This window comes from Helicoverpa zea, chromosome 26, assembly GCF_022581195.2.
Source record: "Helicoverpa zea isolate HzStark_Cry1AcR chromosome 26, ilHelZeax1.1, whole genome shotgun sequence".
In the NCBI taxonomy this organism is placed as follows: domain Eukaryota; kingdom Metazoa; phylum Arthropoda; class Insecta; order Lepidoptera; family Noctuidae; genus Helicoverpa; species Helicoverpa zea.
The window spans coordinates 8,198,426-8,215,141 of record NC_061477.1 but is presented as its reverse complement, the minus strand read 5'-3'; the positions used below and the strand labels follow the sequence as shown (position 1 = coordinate 8,215,141).

Here is a 16,716-nt window from a genome sequence, read left to right as displayed (position 1 = left end):
CAGGTACGTATTAAGGCTTCATGCTTTCAGACTTTTAAAATCAAGTTTCAAACTGTATCGACTTCTACGAAGTAGGACAGCGTCCCAAAAACAATCGGCATCTTTATTCTTTTCACGACTCTTCTTCAAGAACTAATATCATGGAGGTTCTTATTTAGATTTAAACTGTGGAAAAACACCTTATTCAAAACAAGAAACGGTTTTGACGTTGATTTTCTAAGAGCAACTATTCCTAAAGATACGATATATAAAAGAGATAAACTATTACGTGACCTATTAAATCGAACGTTTTTAAACCTCCAAATATCTAGCAGAAATGACGCAGCACTGCAAAGCTCTACTTCCCACATTCAGGTCGCAAGATCGATGGTCGCATTCGGACAAAAAATCTCAATAAGCTACAGGTATTTGTTCGAGTTTGCGCATCTGATTCCTGTATGAAATCCTGATTTTAAGCTACATTTGGTAACTATTCACTTGTCTATCAAATGAAGTTTAACGAAATATAGTCCTGCTTTACATAAACATAATTAGAAAAGTTGATAGAATCTAAGCTATGATTGAGAAGAGATAACTAATTTGTTATCCTGACCCTTGTCGTTTCACACTATGGGGGCGTGTTATGCACCTTGTTTGTGACTGCATGCATAGTTAGCTATATCATGATATCTATAGAATACAATGACTAGAGATGTACGGAGTTGTTGTACAATTACATGTCTCGATAAGGCACTAGGTAATTACAGTGAGTGAAAAAGTTTAAATCTGCCACAAAACTTACCCCTTATTCTCGTTTCAGTTTCCTTTCAACCTTAGAACACAAATAGGTACAACATACTATAATCTCCAAGAATAAAACACAATTTTCCATTAATAGAAGCATATCGCTTGCAATTCTGTAAAGCCAATCAAGGAAGCGAGACTGACAACATATATACCGATATCCGTCCGTATCGCGTTGTTTAGCAACAAACTAATTAAATTACACTCGATTTGCAGCGAAAATCGTCCTCTGTGTACTATTTGTAATTAAACACAAACACTTAAGTCTAAGCTCTTAAGATAAAGGAACATACGGTAATTATAGAAAACATCGTTAGGTCTTATCGAAAACATAATCAGATTTGATGATTTTGATCTGAGATAAGTTTTTTGGTCACGGCCAGGTGAGCGAGGACAGAGTTTTGGAACTCAGGAAGTGGTTTTAAACTTTGTCATTTTTTTGAAAACAGTATTGGGATACGGGTTTTGTCAATACAACGGTAGCAGTTTATTTTACCGCAACATCCGATACAATATCCGTGGTATAAAGCTAATACATGATAACGAAATCTAATTTTATACGTAGGTATAGAAGTTGAACACAGAACACATAGAATTATTATAGTTAAATTATTAAGGCCTGTATCTTCGATTCCTGGCACAGTTGGATAAACAGACTATCTTTTTTTTTCCTTCATTTAACGTTAAAAAACAAATGTGTACAATATTAAGTTAAGTAGGCATTGAAAAAAACCACTCGGGTTCATCTTAAGTAAGCTATTGTAATTAATATGACTAAAATGTTGGATGATTCAGTTAAAGCTATCTAATAAGCATCCGATTTTATGTCCAAAGCAAAAGGGTGGCTTGTTGCTAGCCAAAATAAAGCATTCATAAGTTCTCGAATAAAAATATTCAAAAAGGGTAGCAATGAATGTTTTTCGGAATCATACGTTTTATTGAAGGGTTGGCTGTTTGCGCACTGCGGTAAAAATACCCCATAGATTTTGAGAAACATATTGATAATCTCATATATGTATCTACTTAATTTGAATGCAGTTTATTTAACAGTTGAATCAAGTCTTGACTCCTATATGTTATCTCTGGTGAATATAATTGCATCAATTTAAACTATGGAGTTTTAAAACCTCAGATAATGTTTATTCCGTGCGGTAAAGTAGGTACCAAATTAATTATATAGGTATTAACTTCATACAGATAGGTACTGTACATATCGCCGTCAACGTTTTCACAGAAAACTTACATTAAAGTACGTGAGTTTTTATGATACTGATGTTAAAACGAAGGTCGAAACACTTCCGCGTTTAATACTGACATCTTCCGTATTAGAATGGAACAATTATTTCATTAAATTATTTTATATGACCGTTAACATATTGCCCATCCCTAAATATGATTGGATACGTTTTGTATTTATGATGTCGTCATGCATACTTTTTGGTTAAACCTGCTTGGTAACGGTACCTATTCATAAATTGTGATTTTCATCTTGATAGATTACTAGTGTTGTGGGTTAACTAATCGATAAATTATAGCGTTAAACTTAAAAATGACGAGGTAGGTATATTTACATGGACTCAATAATTTGAGAAATAACTTAAGTTATTACTTTGAGGAATCGCTGCTCTACCAGAAAATTGATAATTTTGGCTACAAATGCAAAATTTTCATACCTTAAAAAAGACACTATTAAAATTAGCCTTAAAACCTTGATGTAGGTACCTTGAGTTTTCATAGGTTTTTATATTGTATATTATAGAAAGAAAAGAGTTACATCAGCAGCTTAATCATGTCGTCGTTACAAACAAAACAGGATTAAGAAAACCTACTACTACGACTATGACTGCCATTCTAATTACCTACTGATTCTCAAGACAGTAGTTCCTATATCTGGAGATAATTACATAAAACAACTTAAGGAAACAACAACAAATGCTACGCACTTAACATACTTGGTGTTATTTTATTACATGGATTGTTTGTATATCGATTAGGTAAAACCAGATCTAGAGATCAGAGTTGCAAAATTACAGAAAAAGCATCTCCTGTTAGTCATTGCCGAGTCCTTTTCTCCTTGAATTAAATGCTTCTCCAGCATTATTTCGACGTATCCGTTACTAAAAGCACACAAATTTTGGTCCGACTGACAAATTAACGAATTTGGGGAGATTAAACAATCTTACTGAGTGAAAACGTTCATACATTTACCTATAAGATAGTGATATGACCAAGAGATAATACCGCGGAAACTGAAATCAAGGTTTTTACCTCGGAGTAAGTAAATCAAATCAAGATCAATTTGTACAAAAATAGCGTTGTAAACGCTTTTACTTAAAAAAAAAAAAAAACATTTATTGACGCTGGCAACACACTGGCAATTACTTAAATTGTTTTGATGATGAATTGAAATAATTATGTTTTATTCTTGCCTTTATAAATTGAGGAAAATATAGAGATTTTTGTTCAAACATCAACACTTAATTTGATCCTGAGTAAGCCTGAGTATTATATCCAGAATATTTTTTTCATACCCGTAGAACTGCGCATCATGTCAACAGATGTCAACATGCATGTCAAAAGATAGAGTTGTTCCACAACAATAATTGATGTTATCGATAATGATCATATCACTTCATGAATGTCCTTTACGTGTATCGATATGTGTAAAGAACTACATATATATTTTATCTCCACTCCATGCCATCATATCGTGCATTGACTCTGAAAACCGCAAAGAGTTGGAAGAATCAAAATAAAATCCTGAAGATAACTTGGAAAGTCACCCGAATCTCATTTTCTAACCATTGCAAAAAGGCACGAGAAAGACAGCCAATAGTGTGCTGCCAAATGAGGGTTGCCAGGACTTAAAATAAAAAATCTGAGCAGAACTGCTAGTTTAGCAGGACTTCTGGGTAGAAATATTTTATTTCTGTGATTTACAGTCGCGATACAACTTGAGGATCGCAGAGAGAAAACTATCGTATGAAAAATGTAGGAAATACATTATCTAAAAAGCCTAATAAAAATCCGGAAACTGTCTCCGGATATGCAACCAAAAAAATTCGGCCGGTTGTGACCGGATGCCTGGATCTACGCCCAACGGGTTAGAAAAAGTGCCACGAACAAGGCTTTGAACCTGCATACCCATTCTTGAGAATTCTGTCCACTACTCTACATTACATTTATTTTTTCAAAAAAGGAACTGTATTCGTTTTAATACAATGAATAAACAATTTTTAAATATCCCCTTTGAATTATTGAAATCGGTTTCTAAAATCCAAAACTTGTAAAACGCAATTTCAAAATCAACTTTTAGATAAGTATTATTACTGTTTATCCTGGTCTTAAAAACGAGGACACGAAGACAATCTCAAAGTCTAAATTGCCATCAAAAACGAAATAAATAAAATATTGTTAAATTAAAAGAAATCATTCCTCATTCCCAATCCATTATGTTTCAATCCATGTTTAACTCAGCACTTCACGGCCACTCTGCAGCGAATCAAGAAAGAGATGCGCATATTCTGTATCGCGCTCCAACATTTCTCATCTCGCTCTACATAATAGATAAGCAATAACCGCGTCTCTCTTTGTTTACGTCCATGAAACGCTGACTCGCACAGTAAATGCTTGATTTTACGATCATTCCCGGCATGAAAACCATATTTCACTATACAATAAATAAAATTGCTGATATATAATTAAACAATTAGCATTTAGAATGGAAATTAATGTCTAATAAACGTAATCAGGAAATTATTAAAAAATATCGATTAATCGATTTGTCTGCAAGTTTTGCATGCACTATGTGGCCTCGTAAATCGTAAATGGTGGGGGGAGCGCACCGCTCGCACACCGTCGCACGGTTTCTATTTTGCGTTTCTCGAATTCAGTTACTTTAGCGCGCTGAGTGAGTTCGTATCTCATTCGCGCGTGCATTTTATAATTTATTTATATAGTGTACATAGAAGTTTTGTAAAGAGAGACGGTTTATACATAGTGCTAGTGAATTGAAACAAAATATCGAACTGTTGTTGTGTGCAAATGAACTGTGCTGACAGTGTAGTGAAAATTGTATACGAGTGAAGTACCTGGATTGTTTTGGATTCATAACCCCGTGTTACTGGATGTTAAAGAGGCTGTGATTTTGATACGATGAGATAAAATATCATGAAAAGGAATAATACACAAAACTAAATTATTTGACGTTTCAGTACAGTGAAATCAGTCACAAGTGAAATTCCTATCGACCAATCACATTGACATATCGGTGTGCGGAGCAAGCATATTGTGGGGTGGTTTCGAATTCGGTCGGGTTATAGCATATTGCAGCGCCATCTGCGACAGAGCGCCGCATGAAGTTATCGCGGGTGGAATAACTCGCGAAATGCTTTACGTGTCGTTTGTACTTTCGCTGAAAGTTGAAGGAATACTTGCTGCATAATTAGTTAACGCTTCCACAAGCGTCCGTGGTCAGCTTAGCCCTCGGGAGTGGATTGGTCGCGCGTCACAACGCGTGGATACGTGGACAAACTTGATGAGGTTCTGAAGTGGTGGAGTCTACATGGTTTTGGTCAACGGCTGAGCCATGGCCACCGCCGAGATGAGCCTGCCTGACAAGAAGCCTGAACACGAGTCGGGTTACTACGAGGGCAGCGACCAGGAGGGCAGCATGGAGTGCGGGTGTCCGTCGCCGGTCAGTTCGCGGAACTCGTCGCACTCGACCAAGCTGAAGCGGCGCCACAGCGCGCACAAACACAAGAAGGTGCCCACCAAGAAGGCGAGGACGGAGCCTCCTGTGAACGGCTGCAGTGTCACTTCTAATGGACATTTGGACAAGAGTGTGGAAATAGTGGAGTGCTCAAGTAGTAGTCTGCCTTCGCTGAAGGACTGTAAAAAGCCGGAGGAGCTCCCGCCGGTGCCGGGACCCAGCTCCAAGAGGAGCAGCTCTGTGGAGCTCATCGGTGGAACTGTGCCCGCACCCGCTCGCGATTCTGTGGACTGGAACTTGGTGGATGCTAGTAAAATTAGGAAAAGATGCAAAGGTGAGTTTTATTATTTTTACTTAGGCTATTGTGATTAAAACCCAGTGTGGACCAAAGTCCTATCTCAAGATAGCAGTATTAAAAGCGGGCTTGACACCATGTTGCATAAAAATATGCATATCAGTGTTATAGTCTTCGCCATCTGATATGTTACAATTTAAACAATTTTCAAATAACATGCAGGTTGAAGTTATTGATGAAACATTATTCAAATTTAAAAATAATCTCTTAAAAACTTTATTTAATTATTTAGGATCCTGATTAATTTTGCTAAGAAAAGTTAAATAACTGTTAATGTTTTAATTTCACTATGATCAAGACAAACATTTTGCATGTTTTCCATACAATTTTACCCAATGACTCATCTATTGACATATTTGATTATTATCTACATTTCTATACAACACAAGCAAACACTTTCTTGAATAACTGTTTGAAATATTTCTCAATCTTGCACCTTATGAAATAGTATCACTGAAATATGTAATAATCAAAGTTTAATAATATTATTCAATGGTTTATTCTATAATGTCGGGACACACTAGAGAATACAGGAAAGGATGTGAAAATAAGTAAAAAATGTATAAATTATTTAAATAGTGAACTCAGTTTCCTCATTGTTTGTAGTGCAAGAAGTATTGCAAGTACGTCTAGGCATTATGTAATATTCATAAGGTTTACTACACATACTACAAAGGCTCGTGCATGTATGTACCATGCTTAGAATTGATTTCAATGTCATGCAATTCTGTATGCTTGTACGCTGTTATAGTTTTTTAATAGCCATTTCTTTGTAAGTAGAAAAGTTTACTCCTTTTCAAAACTCTTTGGTGTTCAATGGGCAGCCATAGATATGCTTATCATCAGACAATCTGTCAGCTCATTTACCCCAATTATGTAAAAAAGTAGGTTACGCTTTATATGGATCAGATTAACATATCAAATATTGTTATAATCACTAAGATTTTTATTAACAATATATTCTTCATACATGGCATGACTCCAATGGTTTTCAAAATACAAAAAATGGCTGCACTATCAAGATTTATTCAACAGCAGTCTATTTTGAACGCTCTATTCTCAAATTGAAATGTAGTCTAGATTCTAATCTGGACTTTGAAGAGAAAGTTCCTTTAAAACTTGGTGAAAGTTGATCCGATAGCCTATTGAGATTGTTACAAAGACTTTTATTAGACTTGATAAATTATCTGGCACCCTCTGACTTGGGGCGTGTAAAGTCTATCTTGATAGCTGGCAGTCATAGTTCAATTCTATAATTTGCATGCAGATTGATTTTAAGAATGTCTAATGATAGGTCTTCATAGTTTAGTCAACTTGCTCCTACAAGATTTAAAGATTATTTTCAACTGAAATTGCTATAACTTCAGGTTACAATCAACAGGGATCCTAAAGAATGCAATTGACACTATTGGTGATCATTATGAATCTGTTGTCAATCAAAATTATGATCCTTAAGTAATTCAGTCTCACCAAAGTTGTCTGATGCTGCTTTGGTGGAGTCTGGGCCTCTACCCTTGTTGTAACGAGTCATCAATCATCCAATGCAATAACTGTATTGTCAGTCTATTCTGAAGTATTGTGGTATTATCCAGATTAAACAACTGAATATTACATAAGCACAGATGTAATGAAGAATTGAATCATTCCTCATCACACCATTAAAAAGTATCAATTCAAGAATTTAAAAACATATTTTGCCATGTTTGCTCACCTTATCACATAAGTGCCAGTGGAAAAATATTTGGACACATTTCTTACAAATAATATTTCTCGCAAGTAAATACATAAACATGGGAACAAGTTGATGGTTTATATTATCAGCAGTCCTTGACGCAAACCGCGATAATAATAGTTTCTTATCACTGGTCCCGAGTCTGCTTTGCCAATTAATTTTAGTTTTATAAGGCAGGCTAATTGATGCTCTTTGATTTTGTTTGTCTATTATTTTGGAATTTAATGGGTGATTTCAATAACCTTTCTATTTGTTGATATGCTTATTAGAGACTAGCCAATTTCACTGGGATAAAATATGGGTTTGGTAGTTTCGGAACCTTTAACAAAAAAAAACTTTTTCCTCTTTATTATATAAGTTAGGAGATATGAATTTGAGATTGAGAGATTACTTTTACGGGCTCTTAAACTCAAAAAGGAAACAAGAGTTTTTATCTAAATGTAATGGAAAGTGATACATAAAGAACGATTAATTCTTCGAAAGTGTCTATTTCAAATTGAAATGAAGATATTTCCATAATTAAATGACATGTTTACCATTAGCTGAAACTATCAAATTAATTTGCAACTGTATTACAAGTACCTAAATAAAACAAAATGAATGTTGAAACACTTTCTGGAGTGGCAACATTATTGTTTTTAAAAAATTGTGTCAACTTATCTTACATGAACCATATAGAGTACCTCAATATAATTGTTGATGTCTCTTTGAGATAAGACAAAGTATTGCTTTTTATACTTTCTTACATTTTACATAATTTTCTTGAGCAAAATACAATATGCTATTTAAATACAAAGTTAATGTTAAAAGTATTCTGTCATGTTCAGTTATTTTGTGCTACCAAACAGATATTTTTATTCTCAATGGTATTTTAAATAACATTTTCTGAGGTATTTTTTCTAGCTTTAGGCCACCAAATAATTGTTTTGACCAAAATTGTAATTTTTAGTAAAACTAAAATGAAAATTAAATAATAATTTAATTTAAAAGAAGCATTTATTTCAAGGAAGTATGCGTCTTGTAAGTGGCTAAAGATTATAATAAAATGATTATTTAACACTTAACTATTACAAAGTGTGATCATCAGTTTTACAACATAAAATTATTATACACAATATTGTTAATAGACTTAACCTCTGGTAAAGTTGCTATAATAATTAAAAGTCCACTAGAACTCGTAAAGTGACACAATTACTCACAATTTTTCCCACAGTATTAAATTATTAAGTATGGCAATTTATTCTGTAGTATTAACTAGTAATACTGGCTTCAGCAGGGAATTCCCAAGTTTATAACTTATCAAATGTTTTCTTTGTTGTTGAAATTCTAGGAAACCTTGACTGTCGATACAGTTCACTATCAAGCCTTTTACTTAATTATGTAATTACTGAAATTATAGATACCTTCTCCTAAAATGTTATTGGCATTGTATTTTTAACTGTAATAATGAATATACAGAAAACAGGAAATTAAAATAACCACAAACAAAACCACAGCAAACGGAATGTCTCGTGCTTTCAATCAACATTTTCGGGTAAATTTCTGAACAAACACAAATGTATGTTGGGTAATTAAGGGTTTAACATATGCGCGGATCACCTTCAAACGCCAGCGAGAAATGCCAGCGGTTAGGTAACTCGCGACCTTTGAGAAATATGAATTTAGTAAATATTGGGTCGACGCACCATTGACTTTGTAGAGCGCTGCGGATTGTCTGAAGGATGTTGATATAGCTGTGCTAAGTACGAATAGCCATGAAACAGGTGGCCGGCATCGGGTAGACGATCGTTTAAGCATTTAATCGATACCTAACGATTGGAGTGGGATCGAATGATCACTTGCTGATAACATTTTTCAATTTTGTTCTACAGAATGAAGAAAAAAAAAGGCATTGATCACAATATCAACGCATTGCACCTGCTTTAGTCTAATTAATCTCCAGTTTGACTAAATATAATTGCAGATATTTCAAAAATATTGTATCGAGATGGCGCATTGATAAATATTGATCCTTATAATTTACAAAAAAATCAAAAATATCATAAGATTGCCGTGATACAAGTCGATAACCCCGGACAACGCTGCAGAGAACGAATGTATAAAAGTTGAAACATACCTTGCACCACCTAACTATTCTGCACCACCAATGTCAGATTAAACAATTACAGTTTGGTGTCAATGAACCTTTGACTTTGTTGAGCAAAACATTGTGTCTATATAATGTGGTTTGTTTATCGCCAATTCTTATGTAAATCGTTATCGCAATATACTTTAAATAAAAATGATAACAGGCACTTTTATTACGAATGTATTATTTTCTATGTGTGTGCTTTCCTCATTAAAAATACCAGTTTAATTAAAAACTACTCCATTCGTTCTACGGTCCGTATCTTTTTATAGGAAATCGCATTTATCTCGTAAACTTCTACTGAACAAGAGAATGTGGCTTTTATTAATAGGACAAAAGAACGTCGAAGATGAGTCAATAAAAATAATAGTCTATTATTATGCTTTACTAGCATAAATATGGATTTCATTTGACGAACTTCATAGAACGTTGAAATCTTTCTAGAAAGAATCAGTACAATTGCAAAGAGGTAGTTGATATTACTGCAACTAATAAATGCTATCTTCAATAAATAATTCTTTATCATAAAAGTGTAGGATGGAGTTTATTTATTTATACATTTTTTTAACACCAATAGGTGTATCTTTCTCGAAGAAAATAGTATCTTTAATGAAAATGCTCCTTTCATGTAATAAGAAAAATACTTTTACTATCAACCAATGACATGTATTATGATCCGTCTATATAAAAAATGTTAAAAGAATGAAGACTATGTTCATTGCAGTGTTTTCGAATTTTGACTATGTATTTGATAGACCCTACGAAAACTTGCCAGACTCATGCATGTCATTGGTTGATAGTACAAAAGATTATCCTACAGTTTTACTAGTATAAGGTAACTGTAAAAACAAGTGAGAATATATTCCCAAAGCCAAGTGGAACAGAGGCGTAAGACCATGATGGATTCTAAGCAGACCCGCGGTAAAAGTGAAAATCCCGTGCCACGTGTAGGCATGTGGTTTTAATGTACATTACGGTACATATGTGTGGTACACGGTACACTGTTTGTGGGATTTTGTTAAGACAATAGTGGTTTTTCAGAATTTTACTAATTTTGTGTTGACTAAGTTGTACGCTTATTGATTAGCTTGAGGATATTCGGGAAATTTTATATTGAAATAACGTTTATAGTCAGATGTTCTAAAAGTATAGTGTTCTGTCACATAAATACTATTTTAACCACAGGTTTCATAATTCGCAGTTTAATCTATTATCTACATATCTAGTTTAGTTGTGGCACCTCTTATCTCCATGCAAATAATAATAAAAAAACATTATTTCTCGGAACCCCACTGTTTAAAAACCAAAAACTTATTTTGCAAAAATACAAATTAGTGACGCGATACCACATTCATTTCGACAAAGTATCTAAGTTTTCTGGTACCTATTAATTTTTTAAATCTAAATTGACACCAACATATTTTCCATCAAACACAACAAAAACATCTGAATAGATATTATTTGAAAATTACAATAATTATACAATAACTTTTAATTGCATGATGTCATAAAATTGTAGAAAATGTTAATAGTGATGTTAATTTTGTTACAGTTAATCTCAATGGCGCCGCTAAAGTGGACATATCACATTTCGACTTGCTCAAAGTGCTTGGAACTGGAGGTAAGTTGTATTATATACCTTATTCTGTATAGTTTTAGAGTCTAAAATTACTTGTTGCTTGTCCCAGGAAGTTAGGGATATGTTAAACGTTACCTAGATTGTGTATATGTGATTTCTCATGTATGGCTCAGAGAAAATTGAGGATTTATTAAGATTCATAAGAATTAGTATTCCTATTATTGAAATAGTTTTTTGTCACAGAAACTCTTTGAGCCGACTAACAAAATATTTTAAACCATTCAGAAATAGATACCCTTATTTATTTTATGACAAAAGTATAAATCACGTCGTTTATATTATAATCTAGTTTAATTTCACGTTGTTAATAATTATATGGACTCCTCTTGGATATAGCCATCTGATTAGTTTTAATATCAAAGAATATACCCGCATTTGCGAGGGTATAAAATTATAGTACAATTTTTAATAGGGTTGTCACCTATTAAGAGATATCATTTTATTTAGTCATGGATATATATATACACAAATGAAAAAAAAAAGTAGATGGCGAGATATTTATTTTTGAAATAATATAACTGACAATTTTATATTAATTTTATATAAAGATTATTATTATTATTTATGTTACATCGTAGGGTTGTCACTCCACTATTATAAAAGTTCTGAAGAACTACTTCCAAAAGTTAACCACTTCACTGTACACGAAGCACACACAATAGTGTGTATCACATATGACTCATGGGATAGGGAAGTTATTAAGTATATGTATAAAACACATAACAATACTGTACTCACTAATTTCTAGTACAAGTAGCAACCCTAATCCATCAGCACAATAGCAGATGCAATATTAAAACAATTAAGCAATCATCACCCCGTGAATAGCCGGTCATTGACCTCCAGCACAGTGTTGCCAGGAGCTAAGGAATGTAGGTGTAGCGGTAAATGAACGAATTATAACAGATACTACCACTTGACGAACGAAAAAAAATGCTGTAATTTATAGGCTACTAAGAAATTAAAAAAATGCGACTCGTGGAACGGTCAAAAACAACAATATTTTGGTACAGTTTCGTCCAAGTTAACTCTGTTTTTTAGTTAGTTAAATAGAACCGTGTCTATTTTTAGTCAAATAAATGCCGACTCACCCACTTAAGGTTACCTTGTACCCTGAACCTTTGGTTTTTATGAGGTTTTATTTATATCTGCCGTAGTTACTTGTATACAGCAAAAAATACTAGCTAACTGTCAATGGTCCAAAGATATGTCCTTGTGGTAAACCTACACACAAATAAACTTAGAAGTCATAGTAGATGAGTAAAAACCTTCACAAATGAAACACTAAATATGGTCCCTAAAAATATGCGGTCAAATTGAGAGCCTCCTTTTTGGGAAGTCGGTTAAAAGTAAGTTGACGCTCAAATGTATGCTACTTCACCCCTCAATAACAAAAAGTCGGTTCCTTGTCCTTTTCAAAGCTCATAGCATTTCCTGAACAAAAACCTGTTTTATAAGTGTTTCCTGTTTATATGAGTTCGCTTTTTTTAATAAAAACAAAAGGGCAATGACATTGCACAATGATAAGTTGCATAAAACTGTAGACTTATTACAGAAAATGTATCGAACCTCTTTTAAGTCTTTTTAAGGCTTAATGCGTGTAAATATCATTTTAAGGCTTAATGCGTGTAAATATCATATTTATATCATTATGTTTGTATGTATTAATTGTTTTCCTCAAATTAAGTGCGTAATTTAATTTTTTAGCGGTTGTCTAGGAAGGAATTAAAAACCCCAGAAATAATATTTTTAATTGAATGCAATTCTGCAGTAAATAAATTCATAAATCAGCCAGTCATTAACAGCAGTTTTAACCTAGAACGGCTATGTTTTTCGAACGTATTTTGTTTAACTTGTCATAGCAAAGATATACTTTCGCTTCTGTTTCACCAGCATCCCGAGGGAACTACTTCCTGCAAATGGATATGAAGTAACCTACATAATATTCTGACCTATAAGCTTTATTACTGCCAAGTTTCATCAAAATCCATGCAGTAGTTTTTGCTTTCTTTCAAGCAACAAACAAACATCTATTCATACACTCTTACAAAGTTTCACATTCAGAATATAACTGGGATATGTTACCCATGTAATGTATACGCAGCCTAGTAGTGTACCCCGGCTTTGGTCACGACGTCCCTGTGAATTGTGTCGTAATCGTAAAACAAGGAGCCAGCGAACGTACTACAGGTTAATAGCCATAATATTTTGATGATATTACCCCTTTCTCTTCGGGTTTACGACTTAACGAGATAAGCAGCTGCATTCTATACTTTTTGACGCAAACCGTGGAACAAAAGGTGAAAATTGGTACTTAATTTTTACGTCAACATTTACGTGGAGTCGTGGAAAAAACAAAACATCTCGTGGGCCTAATGTTGCCACCATAAAGCATCTTATGTTTTGTAATGGCAGGATTACTTCTATGGTGGGAAATCATCAAATGACCCTTCCTGTGGGTTCAGTGTGAGGGAGTGTCAGACTCTTACTGACTAGAACTCATCATGTTCCTTCTGACTTCTGGAGGCCTTTGTATCAATCCCGCAGCCCCGACAATGGCATCATTCCTCACCCCTGAATTTCTATTACCCGTTCAAATTGATAACCAACCTTTTTTTCTTTTTAACGCCATTTATCTACACTATATGACCTTTTTCTTCAATTTGACGTTGAACGTTTGAAAAAAGAACCAGTAACGTGCCCGCTTCCGCGAGAATCGATGCGTTTCTGCGTTGTGTTTGCAACCGTTATGCAACAACGCTATGTCGATAATTGTGCGTACTTGCCTATTCCGTTTTACAGTGGAATGGACACCCTAGGGTGTTATATTTCCTGTTATGGCGGTGTATGTAGCATTTTTTTTGAATAACTGTTCTAAGCAGTGTTGGTAATGTGATGAAATAGATGCAACTGTTGTCGATGATTTTAAATAAGTACTCGATATTATATGGAACGTCATTGGCTTAGATTCTTTCGTGTTCCTAACTATTCTACCAATATTTTGGACGCATGATATTTAAAAATATGAATTTAATTGAAGTGAACCTTGAATGTTCTTTATAACTGAATACTTTTTGTTTTGAAAATAATTATTGTATGGCATCAAAGGCGAATGGGGCAAGCTGGTAATGAATCATGACGATTCTGCAAAACTATCAAAGCTCTTAGACAAATGAATATCAATTTATTGCACAACTGCTATTTGTTAGAACACATTGCAGCTGCTTTAATTCTTCGAAGAGAATTAAAATCATTAATTTTTAATATTCGGAAAACTGCAGAACGTAAATTCCCAAGTCTTAATTTATACCCAGAATAAAGCCTTTATTGTTTCCGATTACAGATTGGCCTTTTTGATAGTATTTTATTGTTAATTTATTTTCGTCTGAGGGTTTATTTGCATTTATTATTTAACTGACAGGTTGCTTAATTTTTCTTTTTATGTTGGTACCTTAAATGCTCTAACCAATCACTATCAATAAAAACTCCTACTCAGCCGCATCCGGTCAGACTGGAAGCCGCCCCCTACATAGTTGGGAAAAGGCTAGGCAGATGATGAAATGCTCTAAGCAATCAAACAGCTAACATACTTATAATAGTTATTATCTCAGAATGATAGCTTAAACTGCATTATTATGCAACACGATAGATTTGTTTAATAAGGTTGCAGCGTATAATGGGCTGTGGCCAACGTGACTGGAACCATGTTCTTACAACTACTTGCGTGAACGGACATACTGACTTTGCGACTTTCAACATAACTTTGGGATATACGGATAAGATTTTTATTTGCTATGTTTATAGATGCTGAAATATGTTCTACTTTTGTGTTGGAAGCAAAAGTGATTAATAAAATTGTGAATAGACCCCCATATGTCTTAAAATTACTAAGTTATCTTTACCAAAACTCAATTTAGCGGGGCTCATCTTAGCAAAATTTTAGGAATCTTTCTGAGGCGTAGAACCAGCTACGAAATAATGATTAAGGTACCTATGTATTTCCTAGAAAAGATTCTCATCTAAAATGTCAATTAATAATAAAGTTTAAAAATCAATAAAAATGTATTTACGTCAGCAATGTGGTTATGCCAGTGGCAAACGTGACCCAGGACATGTTCGAGTGACAGTTTCCACGTGCCACTTTCACATCTCACTGATGGTAGATATAGCCATAAAATAAGACGATGAAAAAGTTAAGGAAAATGTAATTAGATTTTTTTTTGAATCTATTCATATTTATATGCATACCATAATATTACAATGATCTTAAAAATCTATGCAGTAGGTCTTGCTAAGTACATGGATATTTGCGTGGAGAGTTTATCACTATGAATTTAGTGATGTTACTGACATAAAGTTAATTGAGGAGTGTGGAAAATATTATTTATTTGATCAAAGTTTTATTTATTTGTATAATCGGGTATCCCCTAACACTCTATTTTCAAATTGTTGAAAGAACTTCATTATTATGTGTCTATTCCGTTACCAATTATAAAAAAATATGTGAAAAAATAAATGTGGTTTTTGTGGTTCTAAGTTTCTGGCCGGGTATTTCCCTGATACAATTTCGTAGTCGATAAAGTAAGTTTACACAATATACGACCCAATATCAATTTGTTTGCGTTAATAAGTCACATAGTCGTTACGATTAAATACTTAAGAGAAAAAAAAAGCAAAATAACCGATATTGTTAATATTATACGTATCTTTATTTTCTGTAAATGATTTCATTCTGATCATGTGTTACACCAGTCTACTTAATCAAATAGTTAAAGTTTCACATTTACAACAACATCAAAAAAAGTGTAGGATGTCGTTAGCAAAACCCTTATTATTTTGTGTGTTGGTAACCAAAACAAGGTTTTTGTAAATAAACTACTGATAACACCCTTTTGTAATTCGATTTTAAATCGATTTATTGTTTTCGGTTCTAACCACGTGTCTCTAGGGATCGATAAGGGTTCTAATAGTTGTTAAATGACAACCAACACATTTTGTTTTTATTACGATTTGGCGATTGCTAGTTTGTGTTTATCACTGTTATCAATTATTATGAGCATTTTACGAAAATAACGTGCAGATGTATTGTCGATATCGATAGAATTGTCTGCAGTTAATAGCTTTTTATTGTCATGATAACTCTTTTGTTTTTGTAGTCTTGTAAAATGTTTTTTTTTTTGATGCATCGAGTATTCGAGACGTTGGATTCGATAAAAATACTAAATAGCAATGGGGATTTGCTAGTTAGTCTTCTCGCTTTCAGCGTTTTGAAAACCTTAGAAAATGGAGTTAAATAATTCATTAATTCTTCAAGTTTAAAGTTAGCATGGGCACGGTATAGGCATTAGTATTGAAAAAATAATAGCCT

General features: G+C 33.6%; 1 protein-coding gene across 4 annotated transcripts in view; it reads left to right on the top strand.

Moving 5' to 3' along the window:
• LOC124643007 (ribosomal protein S6 kinase alpha-5-like) overlaps positions 1–16,716 on the top strand; it is a 101,728-nt gene that overhangs the window by 1,817 nt on the left and 83,195 nt on the right. For 2 of the 4 annotated variants that reach the window (XM_047181842.1, XM_047181845.1), the window contains exon 2: positions 11,262–11,330. In XM_047181842.1, coding sequence (XP_047037798.1) covers positions 11,262–11,330 — 69 coding nt within the window. Of the gene's footprint in view, positions 1–666; positions 737–4,657; positions 5,829–11,261; positions 11,331–16,716 lie in introns of those variants that run through there. The other 2 variants (XM_047181844.1, XM_047181843.1) reach the window with 2 other exon arrangements.